Below are 27385 nucleotides of genomic sequence, written 5' to 3' on the forward strand. Positions count from 1 at the left end.
CACAATTTTTACTTGGAAACAAAAAAAAAAATCATCTAACTAGACACCCTAAAGGTTACAAAAAAGGAGGGTGCATGGGGAGCCCCCATTCCTACCACACTATTAAGACAAAGTGGTTAGTCACTCTTATGAGGTATGTAATTGTCATGTATGTACATTGTATGTGGACTATTTGGGCAATTTCCAGAGTAAACGACACTGATTTTTTTTTCAAATTTTTGGACTTTTCTTGTATCAAAGTTGCTTTAATCATGTAAATAACTATCTTAAACGATTCCTCATGCCGTATTTACTCTGAAGGAATGTTTTATTTGTCCCTTTATATTGTGTAATTCAAAAGTCAAACTATTTGGCTATTTGTCGGTGTAAACGACACTGAATTTTTCATATTTTGGGGCTTTTCTTGTTTGAAACTGGCTTTACTCATGTAAATAACCATTTCAATCGATTCCTCATGTGACATTTACCCTGAGGAAATGCTTTATTTGTAATTGTATGCTGTGTAATTCAAAAGTTATGGAAATCAGTGATTTTCCCTGAAAATCCAAGATGGCTGCCAATGACCCCCATGGGACACAATTTTTTCTTAGGAACAAAACAAAAATCATTAACTTGACGCCCTAAGGGTTTCTAAAAGGTAAGTTAAAAAAATGTGTTCGGAGGGTGCATGGGGACCCTCCATTCCTACCAGACTATTGAAGCAACAGCATGGAAAATGAATTTAAAAAACTGTCTTCTATAATTCAGAACAGCGAGGGCAGGTTCACACCCAATAATTCATTATACAATGAATACTTATTTAATGTTACTGAATCCCAATAGATCTGTTTTCCACACAACAGTTGGCAGTAATTTGGGACAGGAAAAGGATGGACAATTGGGAGTGGAAAGGAGAGTAGATTTCATTTTTTTTTTTTTTTTGGAGAACAAATATTTCAATGTAAACTAGAACAGAGAGAGAGAGATAGCTCAGAGAGCTCAGAACTCTACCAATCTAGCTCATTACCACCCATATTGTGATCTCTAATATTTATCATAGTCCTACATACAGACGGTCATCAGGATCACTATCTGAATTTAATCATTTGTTCCTTGTGCCATCAAAATTTCCTAAAAATTTCATTCAAGTGTGTTGGTAACTTAAGGCCCTGTCACACCTTTACGGGTAAGCTACGCGGCCTTGTTGCAAGTAGGGATTTTCCAGCACGCAGGAGAATTTTTTTATGGGCGGACAAGGATGTTAGCGAGTTCTGTACTAGCGTACTGTAAAGGTGTGACAGGGCCTTTATCAAGTTATTTTACAAACAAAGAAACCGGCAAACAACCAATGCCGGAACAAACAAAAAAGAGAAAACACATAGCCCCCTCGGCAGATGAAATAATTTCATTAGCAATGGTTGGTGATACAGTGCTTACCGCTTAATCGGGAGGGGTTGGGAGACAAATTTTTCTCCTGTTTAAACAGTGCTCCCGCTTAAGTGGTGGCTGGTATTGGCCCGTGCAAGCCACACATGAAGTCTATTATGTGGGCACTACACTAAACCATGCACAGTTATCAAACCCGCCGATAACCACAGCAAAAAATGCATCCGCGCTACAACACGCAGACATAAAACGGTGATAAGAAAAGTCACAGCAGTCTCATAATTTTGGCAAATGCATCATCGGAACAAATCTTCATTCATGTGTTGTTTGAAGGTTTGCATGGTGAAGTAAATGAGGAAGAAAGATTTGCGGTGACACCATGTGTATGTAGTCCTTAATCGGATCGCTGTTTGGCAGAAGAGCCTAGAAAGAGGAGAAACGAAGAGGGAAGCGACATATGGGGGTTGTGAGGAGGGCAGAAAGTGAAGAGTGGGAGACAGTAATGGGCTAGAGGTTGAAGTTGCACTAGTGGAGACGGTAGAGAAAGGAACACAGAGAGTGGTAAGGAAGAATAGTGTGAGAATCAAGTAGGATGTTCGGACATCGTTAGAAGGGGAAAGATGAAATAGAAGGGAAGAGGAAGAGGAAGAAGTTGAATGTTGGAGAATCATGGAGATAGGGGAGAGCAGTAAAGATTCATGAAACCAAGAGAAGAAAAACGAAGTCGGCGAACAGTGTGGCTATGGAATGTGGAATCAATGGAGAAAGGACGAATAATCCCTCTAAGGAAGGGTAAGTAGAGGAGAGATGAGAATATGTTGATAGAAGGGAGATAGAGAGAGAGAGAGAGAGAGGCGGGGGGGGGGGGACAAAGAAAAGAAGTAGAAAAGAACAAATTGAAATTCAATACGTAAATCAGAGGGAACTAGTATGGATCCTAGAATGAAATGCTGCTGAGAGGGAGAGAAAAAAAAAAAATTGGAAAGGAAAATTGATGACAGTTAAGTCCTGAAAAGGTTCCTGTGGGAGAAAAGCAAAAATAAGAAATCAAAATAAGGTTAAAGTGTAGACCTGAGGAGAGAAGACAAGAGAAATAACCTGTGGAGAAATGTGTAAATTAAGTAGTGGTCCTGAAAAGGACCGTTGGGTTGTATGGAAGGAAGAAATAAAACAAAAAGAAGAAAGAAGAGAAGAGAACAGAAAAGAAAAGAAAAGATAAGTAGCGTAGAAACAGACAAAAGTGTAAGAGAGAGAGAGAGAGGAACGAGAAATGAAACACTGAGTAAAGGTGCTAGTGAAAGTAGCGCAAGAAATCTAGTTATAAGAATAACTAGGAGAACCGAGGAACTTGACGTTTCGGGCAGGTTGACTGTCCTTCGTCAGAAGTGAAGCGTGATCTGAGAAGAGGCGGGCTATATATGGAGAATGCGGACCTAGATGGAAGTGGTCGGTTGAGGCGGGCTCGCAGGCGAGCTGAGCGTCGGCTGTTGGTGGAGTGTTGCGGTCGTTGATGCGTTCTATTGTTCTCGGAGTGTGTTGATGGCGGAGTATATCTGTGAGAGCTAACTTGGCTGTTAGTAGGTCGTGGCCGGAGATTGGAGTCCGGGTTAGTGGTTGGGGTGGACGCCGGTGGTGTGGATGACTTGTGTCGGTGAGGGCGTCTTCTCGAACCAGCGATAGGTGTGGTCGTGAGTGGGAGGCGCGGTTGACGTCGTGGGCGCTGTTGTGAAGAGGTGGGGGAAGAGATATGAGAGGAAGAAGTAGAGGGGGGAATGTGCTGTGGAGAGAGTGTGTTGTTGTTGTTGTCATTGTTGGTGTTCGATAGTTTGTTGATGAGAGGGAGCCAGATGTTGTTGATGTGGAGTCCAGTGTCCTGTGTAACAGTGTCGTGTGTGTGAATTTCTATGGCTTCTCTGATGCGTCGTGTGTTCCAGTTTTTGATGGATGTGATGAGTTTGCTGTCTTCCCAGTTGATGCGATGTTCCGACTGTTGAGCGTGTTTCACGATGGCTGACTTTTCCCATTCCGAACGTCTGTAGCATGTTTTGTGTTCTTTCAGTCTGGTCTCTAGCGATCTCCCTGTTTCACCTATGTAGACTTTGCCGCATTCGCAAGGGATACGGTAGACACCTGGTTGTTTGTGTTTGGGGTGCTTGTCTTTGTGTGAGTGCAATGAATTGTGAAGTTTGTTGGAAGATGTATGACGGACCTGGATGTTGGCGGACTTGAAGATGCGTTGTAGTTTGTGCGAGGTGGCGCCGAGGTAGGGAAGATTTACAGTTGTGATGGGCTGTTCCTTGGCTGCTTGGTTGGGATGAGAAGGTGCCTGAGTGTTGATTTTGTGCTTGGGGTATTGGTTGATAGTGGTGAGTGTGTCTGTGATATGTTCGAGTTCTTGTCGGAGATGTTCTTTGTCGCTGATTTGATGAGCACGTCGGACGAGAGCGTTCGGTACTGACTGGCGGACTGCTGGATGATGGAAGGAGCGGTAGTGAAGATATCTGTCAGTGTGAGTGGGTTTGCGGTAGACCTGGTGAGAGAAAGTGCCAGCGTTGGTCTTTGTGACGAGAACATCGAGGAAGGGGAGAGAATGATTGTGTTCCGTTTCCACTGTGAATGAGATGTTGGAGTGTTGTTCGTTGAGGTGTGAGAGGAAGTCGTCCAGTTGATCTGCTTGGTGTGGCCAGATGGTGAAGATGTCGTCGACATACCGGAGCCAGAGTGAAGGTTTGTGCTGTGCTGTGGCTAGTGCGTGGCTTTCGAAATGTCTCTTCCAGCAGATGTCCCATCCTCTTCGGGCAACCCAAAATTCACAAGCCATCAGTGCCTCTCCGCCCCATCATTTCTACACGAGGTTCCCCCTGCTACGAAACAGCCAAACACCTGTCAGACATTCTACAGCCACTCGTTGGCAACACAGAACACCACATTAACAATTCCAAACACTTCATTGACATTCTCTCTCAAACCACCATCAACCCTACAGACACCCTCGTCAGCTTTGATGTAGAATCACTCTTCACCAGCGTTCCTGTCAATGAAGCCTGTGACATCATCAAACAACGTCTCACCGATGACCCTTCTCTTTCTTCCAGAACACAACTCACACCACAACAGATACACGACCTCCTCCTCACATGTCTCAATTCTACCTCCTTCCGATGGAGGGACACACACTACAAACAGCAACAAGGCGCAGCCATGGGCTCCCCCCTCTCACCGATCATTGCCAACATCTACATGGAACATTTCGAAAGCCACGCACTAGCCACAGCACAGCGCAAACCTTCACTCTGGCTCCGGTATGTCGACGACATCTTCACCATCTGGCCACACCAAGCAGATCAACTGGACGACTTCCTCTCACACCTCAACGAACAACACTCCAACATCTCATTCACAGTGGAAACGGAACACAATCATTCTCTCCCCTTCCTCGATGTTCTCGTCACAAAGACCAACGCTGGCACTTTCTCTCACCAGGTCTACCGCAAACCCACTCACACTGACAGATATCTTCACTACCGCTCCTTCCATCATCCAGCAGTCCGCCAGTCAGTACCGAACGCTCTTGTCCGACGTGCTCATCAAATCAGCGACAAAGAACATCTCCGACAAGAACTCGAACATATCACAGACACACTCACCACTATCAACCAATACCCCAAGCACAAAATCAACACTCAGGCACCTTCTCATCCCAACCAAGCAGCCAAGGAACAGCCCATCACAACTGTAAATCTTCCCTACCTCGGCGCCACCTCGCACAAACTACAACGCATCTTCAAGTCCGCCAACATCCAGGTCCGTCATACATCTTCCAACAAACTTCACAATTCATTGCACTCACACAAAGACAAGCACCCCAAACACAAACAACCAGGTGTCTACCGTATCCCTTGCGAATGCGGCAAAGTCTACATAGGTGAAACAGGGAGATCGCTAGAGACCAGACTGAAAGAACACAAAACATGCTACAGACGTTCGGAATGGGAAAAGTCAGCCATCGTGAAACACGCTCAACAGTCGGAACATCGCATCAACTGGGAAGACAGCAAACTCATCACATCCATCAAAAACTGGAACACACGACGCATCAGAGAAGCCATAGAAATTCACACACACGACACTGTTACACAGGACACTGGACTCCACATCAACAACATCTGGCTCCCTCTCATCAACAAACCATCGAACACCAACAATGACAACAACAACAACACACTCTCTCCACAGCACATTCCCCCCTCTACTTCTTCCTCTCATATCTCTTCCCCCACCTCTTCACAACAGCGCCCACGACGTCAACCGCGCCTCCCACTCACGACCACACCTATCGCTGGTTCGAGAAGACGCCCTCACCGACACAAGTCATCCACACCACCGGCGTCCACCCCAACCACTAACCCGGACTCCAATCTCCGGCCACGACCTACTAACAGCCAAGTTAGCTCTCACAGATATACTCCGCCATCAACACACTCCGAGAACAATAGAACGCATCAACGACCGCAACACTCCACCAACAGCCGACGCTCAGCTCGCCTGCGAGCCCGCCTCAACCGACCACTTCCATCTAGGTCCGCATTCTCCATATATAGCCCGCCTCTTCTCAGATCACGCTTCACTTCTGACGAAGGACAGTCAACCTGCCCGAAACGTCAAGTTCCTCGGTTCTCCTAGTTATTCTTATAACTAGATTTCTTGCGCTACTTTCACTAGCACCTTTACTCAGTGTTTCATTTCTCGTTCCTCTCTCTCTCTCTCTTACACTTTTGTCTGTTTCTACGCTACTTATCTTTTCTTTTCTTTTCTGTTCTCTTCTCTTCTTTCTTCTTTTTGTTTTATTTCTTCCTTCCATACAACCCAACGGTCCTTTTCAGGACCACTACTTAATTTACACATTTCTCCACAGGTTATTTCTCTTGTCTTCTCTCCTCAGGTCTACACTTTAACCTTATTTTGATTTCTTATTTTTGCTTTTCTCCCACAGGAACCTTTTCAGGACTTAACTGTCATCAATTTTCCTTTCCAATTTTTTTTTTTCTCTCCCTCTCAGCAGCATTTCATTCTAGGATCCATACTAGTTCCCTCTGATTTACGTATTGAATTTCAATTTGTTCTTTTCTACTTCTTTTCTTTGTCCCCCCCCCCCCCCCGCCTCTCTCTCTCTCTCTCTCTCTATCTCCCTTCTATCAACATATTCTCATCTCTCCTCTACTTACCCTTCCTTAGAGGGATTATTCGTCCTTTCTCCATTGATTCCACATTCCATAGCCACACTGTTCGCCGACTTCGTTTTTCTTCTCTTGGTTTCATGAATCTTTACTGCTCTCCCCTATCTCCATGATTCTCCAACATTCAACTTCTTCCTCTTCCTCTTCCCTTCTATTTCATCTTTCCCCTTCTAACGATGTCCGAACATCCTACTTGATTCTCACACTATTCTTCCTTACCACTCTCTGTGTTCCTTTCTCTACCGTCTCCACTAGTGCAACTTCAACCTCTAGCCCATTACTGTCTCCCACTCTTCACTTTCTGCCCTCCTCACAACCCCCATATGTCGCTTCCCTCTTCGTTTCTCCTCTTTCTAGGCTCTTCTGCCAAACAGCGATCCGATTAAAGACTACATACACATGGTGTCACCGCAAATCTTTCTTCCTCAAATCTTCATTCATTTGATCCCTTTCCCTCTTTTAGAGTTCAAAGTAACATACCAAGTCACAATGACTACCCTGCTAATGCAGAGAAAGAGGCAGCTATATATGCTAACTTCCACATGCTGTTTAACGTGTTTCACAACATGCACATTAACCACAACACTGATTGCTAGCGACAATCATACGAACACATTTTCTCATATTCATACCCCCTGTTATGCTGTCACACACAAACATACACACTGCATGCATGTATACTATGCACGAACAGGGAGAGTATGGGCCCCACGCGGGGAAGGTGACTCCGTATCGCACTGAAGGGGTTGTACAGTGCATGAGTAAAAGCTGACGCTCAATGAGACCACCTCTGCACTACATCTCACTGTCTAATGGCAATTGTTTAGACTACAGTTGGCATAATCTGTGGGGAACTGGGTAGAAAATAATCTTTCTGGTAAGGAAATTGAAGTCCTGCAATTATTTTTGAGGATTTACTTATCCTTTTTTTTTTTTAGACATTTATACACAGACAATGGAAGTGTTTAAGCCAGATTTGTCCTTATAAAGCGGTTCGTGGTGCCTATTAAGCGGTGGAAATACCATGTAAAAAATTTGTTACATCAAGTTTTGTTGCACTTAGGCGGGGCTCCCACTAAAGCATTTCCTGATTAACGGGTGAGCACTGTATTACTGATGCTGGTGTGAAAAACAAAACAAAAAAAAAACAGCTTGCTGAGCAGATGCACAGTTTTCTTCTTTCAATTCCCTTCTCCCCTGTCATTCCTTTTTTTACTCCTATGAATGATGAACAAAAAAAGGTTACTTACAAGTTATGCTGCAACATCCGTGTGGGTTATGTTTCTGCACATAAACTGCTGCTCCTTTCAAATTCTAGCTGTTCAGCTGTTTAGCTCACCTTAGCCGAACTAAGTTATTACAATGAGTTAGTATAGTGTTGACTAAGTTTTTTCAACTATGGGACCCATGGGATGGGATGGGTCCAAATGCAAGCATAAATTGTACATTTTCTTCTTCTTCTTGAAAACAGCATAATGGATTTTCACCAAACTTGGCAAGTACACTGTAGCATTCCTAGGTGGATAGGATCTCAATGTGTTCAAATTGGCACCATGCTCTCCTTGGGGACCCAGGGGGCCCAAGCCTCCTAAATTAAGGAATATTCAATATTATTACCCATATCAGGCATCTGAGCTGTGGTTCTTTGAAATTGTATTCCCCTCGTCTTACGCGCGGGGTTACGCGCCAGCAGGGAGAAGATGAGGAAATTTTCCATTTTCCCCGCTTTGAGAAACCCCTATGGGATTTGCGTGTTAAAAACGAGGGGAATATAGCATCTGGGCACTTGAGCTCCCAGTGAGGAAAATTTGCTGTTGATGACAGTTTCTCGCGGAGTACTGTAGTTTCGCGACGAAGGGCAAATTCCCTTAGGTTAACACGTAAGACTAAACAACAACTGCTGTTACTGTGTGAGCTGGCTGTTTCTACGCATGCCGCATACCCAAATTTCGCGACAGAGGGCAAATTCCCATAATATGTGAAAATAGGGGACGATCGAGTTAGCTGTTATACCGCGCCGCGTATCTGAGCTGTGTATAGGGATGCAGCGCGCAGTGTGGTGCAGAGCTCGAGCTGGCGCCGAGTGGAAAATCATTAAAATTTACATTGAAATGATTTACTTTGCTGCTCAAGATGCCTGAAATGGGTAATAATAATGATATGGACTGTCTACTTTCGGGGGATACGACATTAATTGCCCTCACTAGAATTGTATTGCCCTCGTTTTCGACTCGGGCAATACAATTGTAGTTCAGGCAATAAGTGGCGCTATATAAATGCTGTTTCATCATCATCATCAAATGTTGTATCCCCCTCAAGTCCAGTCCATATTAATAGATTATCTACTTCATTTCACTTTACTTACCTATCGATATAACAATTGCCATTCTAATGCCGATTAGAATTGCCCCCGGTAGCTAAAATTTCTTTGAACCCCCTCGTTGCCCCAGCAACGACAGGGAAACCCCTCACACACTCCCCTATATAAGCCCGTGCGCGGGCGATCTCGTCCTCTTTCTTCTGCCGCCGCTGCTCACTACGAGCTCCCCACGGTGTAGCTCTACGCACATACAGATAAGATCGTTCCCTTTTTACCTTATTGTGTTTGATTTCGTATTTACTTGAGTTATATTCCTTGTTCTATCGGCTACTTGGCCGAGTTTGGTTGTTTTCTCGTTTTAGTGACGGGTTAGGGCATTTAAGATGCCTAATTCGTCTCGCTCTTCGCCGCCCCGCAAGGACACTACGTCAGAGGCTGCACTGAACGATACAACGAAGGCGGGATCCAACACCGCTAAAGCAGAGCAGGGCACAAAAAAGAGACTGTCATGTAGTAATCCTGTGCTTCCTGCCTCTTCTCCTCCATCTAAGAAGGGAAAGAAGAGTGCCCCGAAAAAGCATTCTCTTCTCAGTCCGGCCGAGAAACCAGGCTCCAATTTAGCGGTTTCTCCTGCCGTTAGACCCACCGAGACTAATCTGGCTCGCCGACCAAGTCAGTAGGCTCCAGTGTACCTACGAACGTCAACCAGCCTGCTAGCGTTGATAACAGCAGCTCGAATGATTCCACAGCGGCCTGCAATTTCTTCATACAGGCCCTACAATCGGTTCTTCTTACACAAAACCAGAGAACCCTTCCCGCACGGGCGGGCGATCCTACAGGTCCCTCGGTTTTTCCGATCCCCCCGCCATCTGTCAGTTATCCTCTGGGGTCCTTTCCCGCACGAGCGGGCGATGCTCCGTCCTCCCCCGGGTCCGTCGGCCTGCCTACACGTGATAATGCGGCCCGTTCCGACTCGGCCCCCGTACTTCGACAATCCCGATGCCGAACCCGCGATAGGGCTTCCCCCCGCCGGAGAGAGGGGGAAGATATCGGGTCTCGCTTCCACTCTCGCGTTCCAACGATCAGTTTGGGTGACTATTCCGATGATGAGTTTGGATATCGCCCCCCAAAAATAGCATCTCGTGCGAGAAACTGGGCAGACGATGATACTGGTGTTAGTTCGCCATCGTCTCACTCAGAACACTCTATCAGCTCAGATGGTCGGGAAAGCATATTTACTGACGAGCTTCCTCCCTCTGATAAAGAATCAACGAATCAGACAGGTAGAAGGGATGGCCAGATAGCCGCCGAACTACTGATAAAATACTGTCCCCAGTTAAAGGCAGAATCAACTGCTACTGAGGAAAAAGAAGAGGCCAAGCCCATATTTTGCTTGGAATCTGAATTGTCTGCTCGTAGCCAAGGACCCAGTGAGGTGAAACTTGATACCCCCTTCGCTACTTGTTACACTAAACTAGCCCATTCATCCCTGAAATCCCGATCTAGCCATTATGACGCTTTGTCCGGCTTTCGGTTTGGCAGTAATGATTTCAACGCAGTGTTCAATACACCCACAGTCCCAGAGGCAGCGTTCCGTGTGGGTGACGCTCGCGATCGCAAATCCAATTTCAACGGCATGAGATCTCGATCTTTCCAAAGGATAGATTCGCAGATTGCCCACATTGAAAAGACAGCCCGTGGCTCGATGAGGCTGGCGGCTTACCAAAGCTATGTAATTGCGGCACAACGAGAAGCAAGCCGTTTGGCCATATACGGGGAGGACCTGAAAAAGATCTCCGATTTGCTCTTGCGAATTTCAGACCTCCAATTCGAACAGGCCGCCCGAACAGCGTTACTATGTTCCAAGTTTTGCAGAACTCAGGTGATGGAACAGCTCAAACTCGAGAAAGAGGCTGACACCATACTCCCAAACTTGCCCCTTACGGGCCCACATCTCTTTGCGGGAAAGTTTCAACAGGTACTGGAGGACACCATCGCGGAGCACTGCAGACAAGACCGCCTACAAACTGAGCTAACCCAACCGCTCCTTTCTAGCCTCTAGGGACCATATGCCCCCTCAGTCAGGGTTCTTCCGCGAGGGACGATCACCTCAAGGTTCCCCCTATCGGAGACAACCGTACAGTCAGTCTTACAAGCCATCATCCGACTCTCGCAGGCCTGAAGGCAGAGAGCGGGGTGGAAGATCGTATAGACGATCCCGGGGACAGCAACCTAACCCCCCCAGAACACAGTCGACTGCCCCCCAGCGGGACCTTTCATCGCAGTTATGACTATCCAAATCAGCACGCAGGGCAACCCCCAGTAGGGGGCAGACTCAAAGTATTTGCCCATCAATGGTCACAGATCACCACAGACAAATTGGTGCTTTCAATAATCCAGAAGGGATATGTTCCCAAACTGATTCACCCAGAATTGCTTCCGGAAATAAGCAAGAAAACCAACCTGCCAACAAACCCAGAAAAGAAGGGCTTTGTTACAAGAGATAGAGTCCCTATTAACCAAACGGGCGATTGTTCGGGTCCACACAAGAAGGCATCTTGTGATATCCCCAGTTTTTCTCACCCCCAAGCGGAAAGGCGGATTCCGCATGGTGTTAAACGTAAAAAAGCTGAATCGATACATCGCAAACTCCACTTTCAAAATGGAAAATCTCCGCAACATTCTGCCGCTCATCAAGGCAGACGATTGGGCGGTCTCCATAGATTTAGTAGACACCTACCTTCATGTTCCCATTGCCCACACTGCGCAGCATTTTTTCGGTTTCGCAGTGGCAAACAAAGTGTACCTATATCGGGCTCTGCCATTTGGTCCCAAGACTGCTTCACGCATCCTTATTCGTATTGTACAGGCAATCGCAGCCCACTTATGAGAAAGGGGCTTTCGAATTTTTGTCTACCTAGACGACTGGCTTGTAATAGCAGATTCTGCAGACACACTACGCCGTCACTTAGACATTACGTTAAACCTATACCCCTTTCCCGCTGAAGAAAATCTTCCCCGGGGGCACCTGGGGGCACCCGGGGAACCGCGCAGTGTGAAAGGTCACTCGGTTGAAACCTAGGGGAAGCCTACGTGAAACACCAATGAAATTTTGGGCAATTTTTACCCGAGAAGCGTCCTGGGTAAACACCGATAGTTCAACGGGAAATCACCCGGTGGTTCACCGAGAGCACCCAGCGTGAAAGGTTGTCTCGGTGAAACACCGGGGAAAATATGCAGATTATGTCAAAGGTCATGTTTTGTTTCTGGTCATGCACACGTTTTCAGCTAGCCAGTGCCGTATATTAAGAGAGTCTGGCCAACTCGGTTTTTGGCTTACGTGTTTTGAAGCCTGTGATTGGTCAAAAGCTGGTCCCGTGATCTACAGGCGCCATGTCGTTACTGAAGTGCGCTCATACGCAATGCCCATTGTTAACTGCCCCTTATTTGGCTTGGTTATTTTGTTACGTCTGAGCGTACACGCTAGTCCTGTGACGCGTAATACGCGCGGTAACGACATGGCGTCCAAATTAGCAGTTGGCCAGACTCTCTTAATATACGGCACTGCAGCTAGCTAGCGCGCACTCGACCTCCCAAATCCACACGTATAGGGTACTAGTTATTCGTGTTTGTAAACATACACACGACACTACATAGTATGTCGTTTCGTGTGCAATGTGGCGTTCACAGTGCGACGGCATTGTTTTGCATCGTGCTGTGCATTGTATTGTTTAATTAGCACGCCGTGTATACAAAGCTGATATAGGTTTACAGTGTACTTCTACTTGATCAATTTGATGCTTCCTCCTTCTTCGTCTTCCTCTAGTGTCTAGCTCTTAACTCTTCTAGTAAAGTCTGATACAGTCCGCCTCTTGCTTGATTTTTTCGTATTTTGTGCTTTTCTCGTCAAGTGCTGGGTTTACAGTGTGCAGGAGAAATCCGTTGACGTTTTGTGCTGTTGAAATTTGAGGGAATTTATTTGCAAATGGCTGGAGCGTGGACCAAAGACGAAGAGAGACTGTTACTTCAATTATGTAGCGAGGCAGCAGTGAACGAAGAACTGAGCGGGACGTCGGCTGACGCTGCCGCGTACAAGTCCCTCCTCCAAAAACTTGCTGAACATGGGATCGAAAAAAAAAAATCGCAGATGCACAACAAACTCAAGTACATAAGATCACCCACGTTGCGAGCAGAAACCCGTCTAGGGGAAAGTTTCACCGAGAGCAGTGTGAAACGACGGCACTGAAACTTTCACCGAGAGGTTCCCCGGTGAATTCACCGGGGAACCTCTCGGTGGTTCACCGAGACGGGCAGCGGGAAAGGGGTATTAGTCTCCGAGCCGGTTTTCCTCGGAAATTATGAAAAGTCCCAGCTCGAACCCACTCAGAGTCCGGAGTTCTTGGGCACCAAACTAGATTTAAAATTAAGGCTTGCCCATCTCCTCCCTCACCTAGTAAGGGGGTTTTTGCTCCGCACGTCTCACGCGCAGGCCAAGTACTGGCTGCGATTTGTGGGCCTCCTTGCAAGTTTTTTGGACACAGTCCCAGATTGCAGAAGGAGAATGAGGCAAATCCAAATGGCGTTTTTCAGTCATTATGGCCCGCAAACAGACCCGATGACAAAGATTATCTGTCAAATGAGGACTATGTCCCAGGCGGCTCGCTGGTGGATGTCCCCAAATATTTTACAAGTGGGAAATCCTTCACAACCCCAGTCCCCTCCCTGATTATTTTCACAGACGCCTCGAACATGGGGTGGGGTGCAGTGTTAAACTTGGACCACGTTCAAGGAACTTGGGGAGAAAAAGAAAGAGGTCAACACACAAATGTGCTGGAAATGCTGGCGATACAGAAAATACTCTGTATGCCTTCAAAGACAGAGTTCAGAGGAAAACGGTTCTGATAAAGTCAGACAACCTCACGGTAGTATTTTATGTAAACGAACAAGGGAGCACAAGATCGTAATTTTTGTGCAACCTCACTCTAGATATTCTAGATTGGTGCGATTCCGTGGAGATGAGCCTAATAGCCTCTCGCATACCAGGAAAAGACAACTATGTGGCATATTTTTGTCAAGGGGAAGTTATTTCCCCACAGAGTGGTAACTCAATCCACACATTGCCAAATAGATTTCAACGAGATGGGCCTCCCCAAGTCGACCTGTTCGCATCGACATTGAACAAGCAGCTGCCAGTTTATTGCACCAAACACAACGATCCAGCAGCTTTGATGATGGACGCATTCACAATGCAGTGGAACGGGATTTGGGGTATGCATTCCCCCCTTTGCGTTGATACCAAGGGTATTACAGAAAGTGCTAGCGGACATGGCAACCCTCCTTCTGATAGCCCCTTGGTGGCCGAAACGTTTTGGTTTCCCACATCGATGGTCCCTTTGACCTCTCCTCCAGTAAACCTTCCCCTCAGAGAGGATTTCCTCTGTCAATTAGGGACAGCTATACATCATCCCAAGGTGCCCAATTTAATGCTAACATTATGGACCATTTCAGGGAAATTGCTTCCCAGGCAGGCCATTTGGGAAGGGCTGCAGAGCTATCTTTCTCCTTCCTTAGATCGTCTACACGAGCCATATATGACTCTAGACTACAGTACTACTTCAAATGGTGCTACGATAAGAAAGTGGATCCTTCCACAGCACCTGTAGGCGAGATTGCTGAATTCCTCCTGCATCTATTTGACAAGAACTTAGCCTTCTCACCCATCAGAGGCTGCTATTTCAGCCTTACATAAAGGCTTCGGAGGGGGAGAAACGGTGGGATCCTCTCCCCATTTGACTAGACTAATGAAATTTCCCTTTTTGTCTAGGCCTCCTCAGAGGAACCTGAGTCCCTCTTGGAGTTTATCGAGAGTTTTGTGTGCTCTGTCTAGGGCCCCTTTTGAGCCTATGCACAGCAGTTCTCTTGTTAATCTAACCATCAAATCCATTCTCCTCTTAGCAGTCTCTTGTGGGAGGAGACGCAGTTTCTGCATGCTCTCTCTACCAAACCTGGTCATATTCGTTGGGAGACTAACGGGGTTAGACTTATCCCTCATGCCAAATTCCTGGCTAAGAATCAAACCATGAATTCTACGCCAGGTGAGGTTTCATCCCCTCACTTAAGACTCTGTCCTCCATCTCCCAAGACAAACTGTGGTGCCCAGTGTGGGCCCTTAAATGGTATCTTCACAAAACCAAGGAATTGTGTACTTCAGACAATCTATTTGTCAGTATCAATTCCCCCCATGGACCGGTCCCCCTGATACTATTTCTCGCTGGATAGTACAGACTATTAAAGCAGGGGGTATAACTTCGATCCTCAGAAGGTGCGGGCCCATGACATTAGGGGTATGGCTTCCTCCTGGGCCCTATTCAGGGAGTCCCTTTGGGAGATATTCTAAAGGCCTCCTGCTGGCATAATCCCAACACATTTACATTCTGCTACTTGTCAGATGTAATTCCAATGAGGCCCCCTTTGCCTCTGCAGTTCTCCCCTGCCCTAGCAGGAAGTAGTTTCCATCTTGACTGAACCTCCTGCCCGGACGAGCAAACAGCTCGTTAGCCGTGATCAGTAAGAGAGTAAAGTTCCTTACCTATGAGGCTTCTTCCGTAGTCCCTCCATCCTGGGATCTGTTGGAATCTGGCAATTGTTATATCGATAGGTAAGTAAAGCGAAATGAAGTAGATATGTGTGTTCGGTATCGAACATTTTATCTACGAAAGAGCTTTACTTACCTATAGGTCCCTCCCTCCTCCCCGCTCTGCCGTTCAGCCGGTTCATCGGCATCGAAAGAGGACAAGATCGCCAGCGCACAGGCTTATATAGGGGAGTGTGTGAGGGGTTTCCCTGTCATTGCCGGGGCAACGAGTGGATTCAAAGAAATTTTAGCTACTGGGGGCAATTCTAATCGGCATTAGAATGGCAATTGTTATATCGATAGGTAAGTAAAGCTCTTTCGTAGATAAAATGTTCGATACCGAACATACATGTTACCCGTATCAGGCATCTGAGCTGTGGTTCTACAAAATTGTATTGCCCTCGTACAACGCACAGGATTATGTGCCAGCAGGGAGAAGAGGAGCAAATTTTCCATATTCCCCGCTTTGGCAAATGCCTATGGGATTTGCATATTAAAAACGAGTGGAATATAGCATCCAGGCACTTGAGCTCCCAGTGAGGAAAATTTACTGTTGATGACAGTTTTTCGCAGAGAGGTTTCGCAACAAAGGGCAAATTCCCATAGGTTAACACATAAAACTAAAGGACGATCGCTGTTACTGTGTGAGCTGGCTGTTTCTACGCGGGCGACATACCCGAGTCTCGCGACGGAGGGCAAATTCCCATAGGTTAACACGTAAAAACAGAGGACGATCCCTGTGCCTGTGTGAGTTGGCTGTTATGTGCGCACCGCGTCCCTGAGCTGTGTATAGGGATGTAGCGCGCAGTGTGGTGTAGAGTGAAATACTAGTACAGTGAATTGGAAAGTTGTAAAAAGTTACATTGTAATGATTTATTTTACTGCTCAAGATGCCTGAAATGGGTAATAATAATGATATGGACTGTCTACTTTCGGGGGATACGATATTAATTGCCCTCACTAGAATTGTATTGCCCTCGTCTTCGACTCTGGCAATACAGTTCTAGTTCAGGCAATAAATGTGGTATCCCCCTCAAGGCCAGTCCATATTATATTAATATTCTTCTCTGGAATCAGATGTGATAGACCTTTAAGTCTTTTTTTTTCCTCAACTGCATAGTCCAACTTTGTACTTGGCAGGTAATTTTACCTGTGATGGAATATGCAAATGAACACCTTGTTCCCAGTTCTCAAAGTTGCCCCTGCCCCAAGTTTCCAATGTTCTCAGATAGGAGTCTGCAAGAATGCATGAAGTGAACTTGCGATACTCAGGTGAGCGCGAGACCTCAGGGTCTCTTGTTTTTCTAGCCAGATAATCAGACAGGGAAAAGCCACAGGGCGGGGAGTCCGAACTTTGTCCAAACTTCAAACTTGACAGGGCAAGCTCACGCGTGGTATCACACCTGACGGCAAGTTTTACACTTGACTGTGATTGTTTCTTCAAAGCTTACCCTTGTCGAGGCTGACAAGGGTGATATATACTGGCGAGATCCCTGATCATGGTACTAAGTACATGAGGTCGAATGCAACACTTCTTTGATAGAGACCAGAGCCTCCTCAAAATATAAGAATTTTGTGCACCCCTCTGCAATAGGTGATGCCAGTCTGATAAAGTCTGGAGGTATCAAACATCGTATTTGACTTATATGACTGACTTAATTTTGGGAACAAAGTATTGCTAGTCGCCACTATTTTGTATAGCAGTAATGTAGACGATGTTCAAAATTCTGTAATATGTTAATCTTGAGATGTGAGATGTAAATCACTTTTCAGCACAAACTTTGAAAGCTAAAATTTCCATTTCATATCTTCTACAGTCATCCACTCCCTCCATCAACCATCTTTCACTCAGTGCATTCACCCTTTGGCAGACAAATCAGCAGCCAACCAACCTAGTCTCCCACTCAAAGCGTACAGTCAACTTTGTAGGAATGATGGAGTTCATTGAAATCCAGGGACTTACAGAGGATGATGATATCTATGGGGTGGAGTTGAGACCTTACCTGAAAAAGGATGACGTCTGTGGGCCACAGAAGAGGAAAGGAAAAGGAGGAGTGCTTCAATTATGCTTCCAGGAAAACCAAGTCCAGGCCAGGAATCAATGTGCTGTTGTCACATCAAACAGGGAGAATATTCAGTGCAGCAAAAGTGTTCACCCAAACAAGCAGGGTATTGGGAGCCAGATGAAGAACTGCACAGGAGGTGATGAGGGTGACCGTGAGAGTGGTAATGAAGATTTTCCCATCATTGATTTTCACGACGGTGTTGCAGAAATGCTAGGAAGTAATGCAAATCAGAAAGACAATGAGACAACATTGGCAGAGAACTGTGAATTTCAAATTGTGTTAGATAAGAAAAATGCTTTCAAAGAACAAGGAAAGGATGCACTTCAGGCCACCAAAATATCAAAGAAAAAGTCCATAAGTCCTGTCCAAGACCAGGATGAGAATACTAGTCACAGGCACATGAAAACAGCAACACTGCTGCCAGTCAACTCAGATGACAGTGACTTTGAATGCAACAATGACAATGAGGAAACATCACCAGATAAACTACTTTGTTACAATACCTCTTACAATCCCTCTAGACATAAGAAAAACAAGGAAGAGAACTTGGCAAATGCAGAACTCTTACAAGAAGAAGCCATGGATACCGCAAGTGATGGGGATTTACCCTTACAGAAAGAACTGAAGGATTCTTGCCGGGGAAAGACTCCAAAATGTTTCTTTTCTACCAGCAGTCTTAACTCATCACTGAATGCCTTGGATTTGTTTCCATCAAGTTCACAGCTGCTCAGAAATCCAGATACACTTCCTGTCAAGGGTGTACACAAGGAGTTTTCCAGAAAGCCTTTTCAACCTTTCAAAGGAGACCAGCAAGAGGAGGAAGAACTGGTACCTCCTCCACCCCCATCAGTCTCTGGCCTGGATCTTGTTGATGAAAGTGACTTATCATTCCATGGTACACAGCTCTGCAGAACCAATGATAAGAATCATAGAAGATTGATTAGGCAGTCACTGGATATTGTAAACAAACTTGGCAGCAACATGCAGTCAGTGGCATGTAATAATTTTGATGTCAATAGTATGCATAGGACAGTGCCATCAGAGAGAAAGGGTAATCAAAGTGATGGACAGATGTCCCTTGAGGAACTGTTTCCCAATGAGGAGCATCAAGTTGGTGGTAAAATTGAAGGAATTGTAGACAGAAACACTACAAGTATCTGTGGAAACCCTAATTCCTCAATAAAAGGTACTGTCAAAGTGAGTGCTGCTGAGAAAGAACAAAACAGCTCAATTTGTAGAGATGATGAGGATGAACGTCCAAACATTACCGCTCACTTGGTAGAGGCCTGGGACGATTTTAAGGGGGACATTTTTTTAGATGACAGTAATGTGGCTGAAGTAGCAGATCCTATGTGTAGACTAGATGATTCACCATGTGAAAATTTTCAAACAATGCAGAAGGCACAAATGGATCATTCAACTAAACAATTTGAAAATGAGACAATGAATGATGATCCCAAGTTTGACCTTGACTTTGATCTTGGAGATTTTTTTGATTTCAATGATGAAGCTTTCAGTGGCATCAACATTTTGCCTCCTTCTCCAAATGTCAGGTTAAGAAACTCACACAAGTTCATGGCATTGTCACAGGCCTCACAAAGAGCACAGACTGTAACCAGTCTGCAAACTGTCGAGTCACATTCCAACCTGCCCAAGATTGCAGATGACATTCATAGAACACATAGCACAAATGATGCTTGTAAAGGTGACACTTTTCCTGTAAAACATCCATTTAAAGAGAATGAATCCAGCAGGATCAATCCAAAGACTTTGGTTCATGCACCTGAGCTGGTGGGCAGAAGGGATCATCATAATCATACAACTAGCCCAAAGGGGAGGTCACCAAGTGTCAAAAAACTGTGCCATGGTGTTCATGATGAGTCTGTAAGAATCAATGCGAAAGATGGCCTCTTCCCCCCTGTTTCAACTCCATTAACCTCTGAACATGTTCACGTGGTCCCAAGATGTCATGAGGGTGTTGCTTCTTATATCAATGGTGCTGGGCAGCAGGCGGAACTTCAAATAACTCCCATCTCTCACCGGGAGACCATCTCGAATCAGGCATCACGTCTCAGCTGCCTTAGCACAAAGAGGAAAGGCAGTCTTGAAGTCAGACAAATAGACATGTCTGATGACGATGAGCCTGTTGGGTGTGTCAACAAGGCAACCAAGAGGAATAATTTGCCACTGTTAAACGAGGGTCAGACCTGTGGGGCAGTGTCATGTCTTTGTGTGAAACGGCACAAGGCATTGATTCCTGGCCAACAGGATGAGGGAAGGAGCACAGAACAGAGCAGTGTAAACCATGTGCAGTCCCAGGAGAAGTATGATGATGATGACAATGATGGTGCAACACCACAGATCACAGCAGATTCACTGAAGGCTATCAAAATGGAAAGACAGATTCCCTGTTTGACTTCTGGGAAACAGAAAGGTAAGATGGCAGTGCTTTCCAGGGTTCAGTGTATCAGGTCTGATTTTAGCTAGTCATAATCCAACGGGATTTCTTTCAGTGCTCCACCTACCAGGACCTTATTTGAAGTACAGGGTGCTATTTTGAATTGAGCATGTCTTGAGGAATAATCTACATACCTTTGATTACATCAAATTGTCAGATGGAAAGTAATGCTATGTTGAAATGATGCAAGATGTCATTCATGCAACTCAAACTGTAGATAGATGATAGCCAGTGTATAATTTATTCATCTGCTAACATTTCCTCGTGTGTGAACTGCGACACTAGAAGAGACCAAAAATTGATAGTGACAAACTCTCTTATATTGACATGAAATAATTTCCTCTGCATTAATTTTATACATGTCATGGTTATATATGTATATATATATATATAATTATATATATATATATATATATATATATATATATATATATATATATATATTTACACACACACACACACAAAGAAATGAAGAAACAAACTGGTAATGCATTTTTGGCCAATAAAGTATGAGTTTATTCAACTCAATTTTTCTTCAGGAGTATATATATCCATATATTTATCTATATATATATAGGTGTTACAAGAAATATTTCCCACTTTTGATCCTTAAAGTACAATGAACGAGAGATTCAAATTAGGAAAATCATATGAAGAAAGGTATCACAGCAGAGGGAAATATCTCCTGAATCAGATTATCATCATGACTTAATAAAAGATATTCGCACCATTGAGAAATGGCGGGTTAAAACTGATCGATTCACTTCACAGATTTTCGCCCTGGAACAGCCGTCTTTTTGGAGCCCTAAATTATGACGTCACAAAAGGCTCAAAACCCTTTACCAGTGCAGCAGGACATTGAGGCCGTCATTCATAAAGCACGTATTTCCAGACGAGCAGATGTAAAATATCTAGCCTGTCTTTCTTTGCATCGGCTTTCTCGGCTGAGCCATTAAAACGTCCAATTCTTACCTTATATTGTACAGAAAGACTTTAAGTTTGATGTTGAGGGTAAATTGAGTGATGGCAGTAACAAATGACGCTGAGAGCGACAGCGATGAAGTCGGGTAGGTAGAGGAAGCAAGGGCAATGCAATGACCGAGCATGGTGATTAGATTTTCTTGTTTCGTTTTTATGTTCATGTTGATATCTGCGCGCTTCACAGCTGCAGCGCACATTGAACTGTTATGGCGTGTTTACACCGAGCACGGTACAGGCAACGGACCGGGTTTTTGCTATGGTGTGCCAAAAGGAACCATGTCTGGTTCTGTTACAATACCACTCCCGCGCTAATAATTTTGTTACAAAATTAAACTTCTACTGGTGATTGATTGTTGATGGTGATTTTGACATAAGAATGATATTTTGGGTGATTTTGTGCCGAAATACTATCTTTCTTAAGAGAACCAGACATGATTCCCTTTGGCGCACCATAGCAAAAATCATGACGATTGCCCTTTCCATGCTCGGTGTTAACACGTTCTCACTACCATCTCTTTGGTTACTGATACTTACTACGTGTACCATACATGAGCAGCTACAGAGCGATCACTTACTGATACCGTACTGGCTAGCTCACTAGCTACGTGGATGCATTCTAGCTGACCGCCGGTCACCAGCAGTAGCGATTACTAGTAAGCTAGCAGCAGAAGCCGTTTAGGACACAAGGTGTGTTTTAGATGCAGGGCCTATGTCTCACAAAATCATCGGAACTGTTTATCTACTGTAGAACTCTGCAGTAGGTAGACCTCCAACGTTAGACCTCTAAAGTCTATTTCAAACCTACCAGGGATGTGTTACATAGATGGAGTGGCAACTCTTCGTAATTCATGCAAACACATGCTTGGGTTCAAAGCGTTGACAATGGGATGTCTAACATTCCACTATGCTTTTAAGTCATGCTCGGCACCGCTCTAGTTGCAAGACTAAGTTTGGAGACAACGAATGCATTTCACTTTTTATTGAATTACGAGCTATGTATCACCGTAAAATATAAAGTGAAAATGCTCGAATTGATTGAGAAGAGTTTCGGAAAGAATTCTATATTATAAACATAAATTTCTTGTTTCTTCATAATGCACAAATCGACATGAAATGAAAATTAGTCCTCTTAAAAACCTAATATTTTTTATGATGCGCATATTTGCGCATGTTATTTTTTGATCTTTTAATCTGGGATATTTTGATCTTTCAACTAAAGTCCTTTGCTAAAGCGTGTTCCAGCGTGCTTTTAAACTTTTTACTGTTAAAATGGTTAGTTTTACACTGCATTTTGATTCACTGCTCCAATTCAAGGCACACAAATTCATTGTTGCCATCGCATTGAAAGAGAGAGCGAAATGCAGTAGGGGGAAGTCTTTCTTGGTGTGAGAGCCCTAGTTCCGATTATTGATGCTCTCTTTTGTCAAAGCACCTGGTTTCCACCTGTAGTTAAGCGCATAACTTCTCGGCGGTGACGAGCATGACTTCAAAGGAGAGCAGGAGTTGCATCTCCTTCTCTCACACCTCCCTGAACCTACGTAGATCTCCCTCCATACAGACACACTTTTACAGACTAACGTTAGAGCCAAGTCCAAAGTAAGTTAGAGTATCCATATCTGGGATCCGAATCTGATATACATTAGCTAGAATCCTGAAATTTCCACAGTTCAGAGGGTGTCTTGGGAGCACTTTTTAGGACTCTAGGAGTAGGACTAATGTTAGTCTAGATCACTAACATTAACTCTATCTAAAGATGTAACACAGATCTACAGATGAAGATGGATGTGCAAAATTTCAGAATTACTAGCCCGACCGCGCCTGACCAGATGCCGTGCGAAGCCCCCGTCCTGCCTCTAGTTCTAACGTTAGCACGAGTTAGCAGATACCAACTGTTCAAGAGTCGAGACTATAAGGCACAAAAGCATTTAAAGGGGATGGCTAGTAACCGATCAGTGGGAATCAGTGGGAATGCCGAGGGATGATTGTTCCAATCCTTGTGGGATTCATTTAAGAGTACATTATATATCTACTGCTGTGTGAAAATTATTTGCTTCAGAACAGTCTCATATTCAAGTAATGTGCAGAGTAATGCCCCGTCACTGACCAGGCACGCTAACCTGGAAACATTAAACTGCACATTACTTGAATATGAGATCGTTCTGAAGCAAATAATTTTCACACAACAATAGATATATAATGTACTCTTAAATGAATCCCACAAGGATTGGAACAATCATCCTCCAGCATTCCCACTGATTCCCACTGATCAGATACTAGCCATCCCCTTTAAGTCTAAAAAGACAGCTGTATTCTTAGTTCTTAATTAGCAAGATAGATTCAATAAGTAAAAATCTACAAAAATTATGTGTAACAAAGTTCACGTACCTCCCTTTTTTAGGAAGATGCCTCGTTGAAATGTGCCTACTATCATGCAGAATTCACGCTTTGAACCACGGCGCTGTGTACTGTAGCAACAGCGCATCAGCGCAGGGCCAGCTCATTCGTTCCTTGCCTGACGTCATAATTTTGGTCCCCGAAATTTTGCCGTCAGATCGGATTCTGGTGGTCAGAAAAGGGTCTCAAAACATCATCTATCCATTGTTCTAGAGACGTTTTCACCTTCTAAAAGTTAATTATTCATATTCCTAGAGACTTAAGCTTTCCAGAAATGTATGATTCACCTTACTTATGAATATCGGGCTATTTTTCTCGTTCATTGTACTTTTAATAGTTGTATATTGTATATAAGATAACACTGACATTGATGTGAGCAATAGCTGAATAGTGTACAATCTTGTTGGAGGTAATTATACCCCCACCAACACATAGTGTGTATGGGGGTATATAGGAATCATAGGTCGGGTGGCTGGTCGGTTGGTCGGTCAGTAGGCTGGTCGGGCGGTCAGTCTGTTGCAAAATGTTGTGGATCGAACTACCTTGGTACTCTCATTTTTTGATCAATTGACCCCAAATTTGGCATGTGAGACCGCTATCAAAGGTAGATGTGCAAGACACCTTTTCCATTATTATTGCATAATGTGTTGCCATGGCAATGCATTATGCAATTTGAGCACAGTAACAGCAATCGTCATGATTTTTACTATGGTGCGCCAAAGGGAATAATGTCTTGTTCTGTTAAGAAAAATAGTATTTCGGCACAAAATCACCCAAAATGTTACTCTTCTACAGCAACAATCAATCACCATTAGAAGTTTAATTTTGTAACAAATTTATTAGCGTGGAAGTGATATTGTAACAGAACCAGACATGGTTCCTTTTAGGGTACCATATCAAAAACCCGGCCCGGTGTAAACGCACCATAACAATTCAATGCGCACTGCAGCTGTGAAGCGTGCAGATATCAACATGAACATTAAAGCAAAACAAAGAAATCTAATCACGTGCTCGGTCATCGCATTGCCCTTGCTTCCTCTACCTACTCGACTTTGTCGCTGTCGCTCTCAGTGTCATTTGTTACTGTCATCACTCAATTCACCCTCGACATCAAACTCAAAGTCTTTCCGTACAATATAAGGTAAGAATTGGACGTTTTAATGGCTCAGCCGAGAAAGGCGATGCGAAGAAAGACAGGCCAGATATTACATCTGCTTGCCTGGAAATATGTGCTTCATGAATGATGGCCTCAATGTCCCAGCTGCACTGGTAAAGGGTTTTGAGCCTTTCGTGACCTCATAATTCAGGGCTCGAAAAAGACCGCTGTTCCAGGGTGAAAATCGGTGAAGTGAATTGATCAGTAACTCGCCATTTCTCGATGGCGCGAATGTCTTTTAATAAGTCACGATGATAATATGATTCAGGAGATATTTCCCTCTGCTTTGATACCTTTTTTCATGTGATTTTCCTAATTTGAATCTCTCGTTCATTGTACTTTAAACGATGCATTGCCATCATGGTAACAGCATACACGTATTTTGAATGAAAATCATACAAAAAATAGTTTGGATTCAGTTAACTCCCTCAGTCTTTGAGCATTTGGCTTGAAATTTGGCACATGTGACGGTTATAGTACGAAGATGTGCAAACTTCATCTTTCGTCATTGTTGAATAGTGTGTTACCATGGTAACAGTATGTTTTGAATGAAAATCATACAAAAATTTTGGTTCAGCTAACTCTTAGTTTTTGAGCATTTGGCTTCAAATTTGGCACATGTGACCACTGTATTACATAGATGTGCACAATTTATCTTTCATCGTTGAAAAATGTGCTGCCATGGTAACAGCATATTTTGAATGAAAATTATGCGATAATATGAATTCAGCTAACTCTCAGCTTTTGAGCATTTGACGCATTTGGCACATGTGACGACTTATACATGTATATGGTTGTGCAAACTTCATTTTTTGTTAATGTCAAACGTTGTGTTGCCATGGTAACAATATTTTTTATGAAAATCATAGAAATTGCCAATTTACTTATCTTACTCCCTCAGGTTTTGAGCACTTTACTTGAGATATGGCACATGTGACTATCAGTGAGCAAAATATACATTTATTCAATGTTGAACAATACATTGCCAAAGTTCCTTTTTTTTCAATAAAAAGCATACAAAGTTATTGCTTCTTGAGCTAACTCCCTCAGTGTTATGTTGGGGTATTGATCACATTGAGTGATAGCTCTAGTTGTGTTTGCCAGACTAAGCATTGCCAGACTAAGCATTGCCATGGAAACCACAATTTTCCCCAAACCTCCTGGAGCGAACTACATCCACAATATTTAAGCAATTTATTTCAAATTTGGTACCGGTAGACTATGTATAATGAACTCAAGTGTAAATATGCAAGACACCATTGTGTAAGTATCAGAAAAAAACATTGCCGTTCTAACCACACATTTTCATAACAAACTGAAGCATTTAAGCTACATATTAAGGCTAAATTTGGTGTGTATGAAGATCTATAGGTGTATTTGTGCAAAGTGCCCTTTGTTTTTGTACCTGACAATGCTATGCCATGGTAACCACATACTTTTGGAAAAATCTTTCAAAAGAGCAAAATGCATCCACGAATTGGATGTACAAGAAAGAGCATGGCAGACCTGATCAAACTCACAAGGTACCGCACACATACATACACACACACACAAACAGAACCTTTTATCAAATCCTTGTTCAAATTGTTTTCGTGGGAGTCTGAGCTGCTGGAGCAGGGGTATTAATCACCTTCAATGTTAGTTCTGGTATAGCTTTGTGGATTCTCATCTGTTTAGATATAGTACAACTCTCATTGATTTGTTTTTGAGGATCGAAGATCAAGGAACAAAATACTTGGCTCTGGAAAGTGATGACCTGAATAGAAAGGAAGGGTAATTCTCTCTGTCTCCAATGACACCAATCACACAGAAGCAACATGACAGGAGCAACAAAGACGGAACACAGACAACACATCCAAAATCTTTCGACTTGCAGCTCATATCATGGTAGACCTTCATACCAAATTTGAACAAAATCCATTAAAGGGGAATACTGAAGAAATAAAATTATATATGAAGTCAAAGAGTGGGACACATAAAACAATTTGTCATTTACATCATTTAAAATGGCCTTTTTGAAGTGGAGTTAGAGGATATTGAAGATTTACACCTGTCACCCCCCTAAAATCTAGGTCACAGCGTAAATTTCGAGGCTTTGCCGATGACGTCATGGGCTGAAGGGAATCGCGCATGGTCTCGAGCGCCGCAGGCCCCCGCGCGCATAATGCATGCATTGTATCGTACAAGTTGTTGTAGATAGTATTTGCATATAAAGTTTTGAAAGTTTGTTTTTCGATAATGCGCGACATCGTACCCTAAGGCCATGCAGTGATGATCAGGATGATTTCTTGATGGAATTTGAATGTGGGAGCGATGATGAACTGAGTGATACAGTACACACTAGTGATGATGACCCTGGTGAAGTTGGAGAGATAGATGACAAGCTGCACGGCGGGGCGCAGGAGGGAGACGCTACGGGCAAGCTAGTGGGGAAGGCCCAGGGCGGTCCGGTTGAAGCGGACGGACTTAGTGGAGATTGGCAGTACGAGCCCTTGCCACACGGCAGGCCAGGGGACAATGTTGGTGACTCAGGACCAATGCCAGATAGACTTCAAAATTTAGATTGGTAAGAGTTGTTTTTATTCTGAACTGAAAATGAACCGAGCTTAGTGCTGACTTGAACTCGTACTTTAGAGCAGCAGTAGGCCTAACTGAACACAGCCCAGTCGCTGTGGGAAGTAGCGCAGCGTCTGGTCGGGCTACGTATTATCGTATCTTATCACATCACACTCACTCCGTACTCCCGTTCACAGCTCATCAGCATTCTATCTAGC

At 44.1% G+C, this 27385-nt stretch overlaps 3 protein-coding genes and 1 pseudogene across 5 annotated transcripts in view; 3 read left to right on the top strand and 1 right to left on the bottom strand.

Annotated features, from left to right (window-relative positions):
* The window catches only part of LOC139709960 (uncharacterized), a 72641-nt gene extending 54099 nt beyond the window's left edge, over nt 1-18542 (top strand). The window contains exons 4-5 of the mRNA XM_071621908.1: nt 17374-18478; nt 18526-18542. Coding sequence (XP_071478009.1) covers nt 17374-18478; nt 18526-18542 — 1122 coding nt within the window. The remainder of the gene's footprint in view (nt 1-17373; nt 18479-18525) is intronic.
* LOC139709958 (uncharacterized) lies at nt 36-4063 on the bottom strand (the record flags this gene model as incomplete). The annotated part of the gene is made up of 2 exons (XM_071621907.1): nt 36-48; nt 3144-4063. Coding segments are annotated over 2 exons (933 nt in total), but the record flags the coding sequence as incomplete, so codon positions are not given.
* LOC139709959 (uncharacterized) lies at nt 4062-9160 on the top strand (annotated as a pseudogene).
* LOC139709962 (uncharacterized) overlaps nt 18528-27385 on the top strand; it is a 143648-nt gene continuing 134790 nt past the window's right edge. For all 3 annotated transcript variants that reach the window (XM_071621909.1, XM_071621910.1, XM_071621911.1), the window contains exon 1: nt 18528-20056. In XM_071621909.1, the coding sequence (XP_071478010.1) occupies nt 18604-20056 (1453 nt within the window). In that variant the 5' untranslated portion in view covers nt 18528-18603. The remainder of the gene's footprint in view (nt 20057-27385) is intronic.

The sequence above is a fragment of the Diadema antillarum genome, unplaced genomic scaffold (genome assembly GCF_040938485.1).
Source record: "Diadema antillarum isolate AM-2024a unplaced genomic scaffold, OU_Dant_1.0 seq00001483_RagTag, whole genome shotgun sequence".
NCBI lineage: Eukaryota > Metazoa > Echinodermata > Echinoidea > Diadematoida > Diadematidae > Diadema > Diadema antillarum.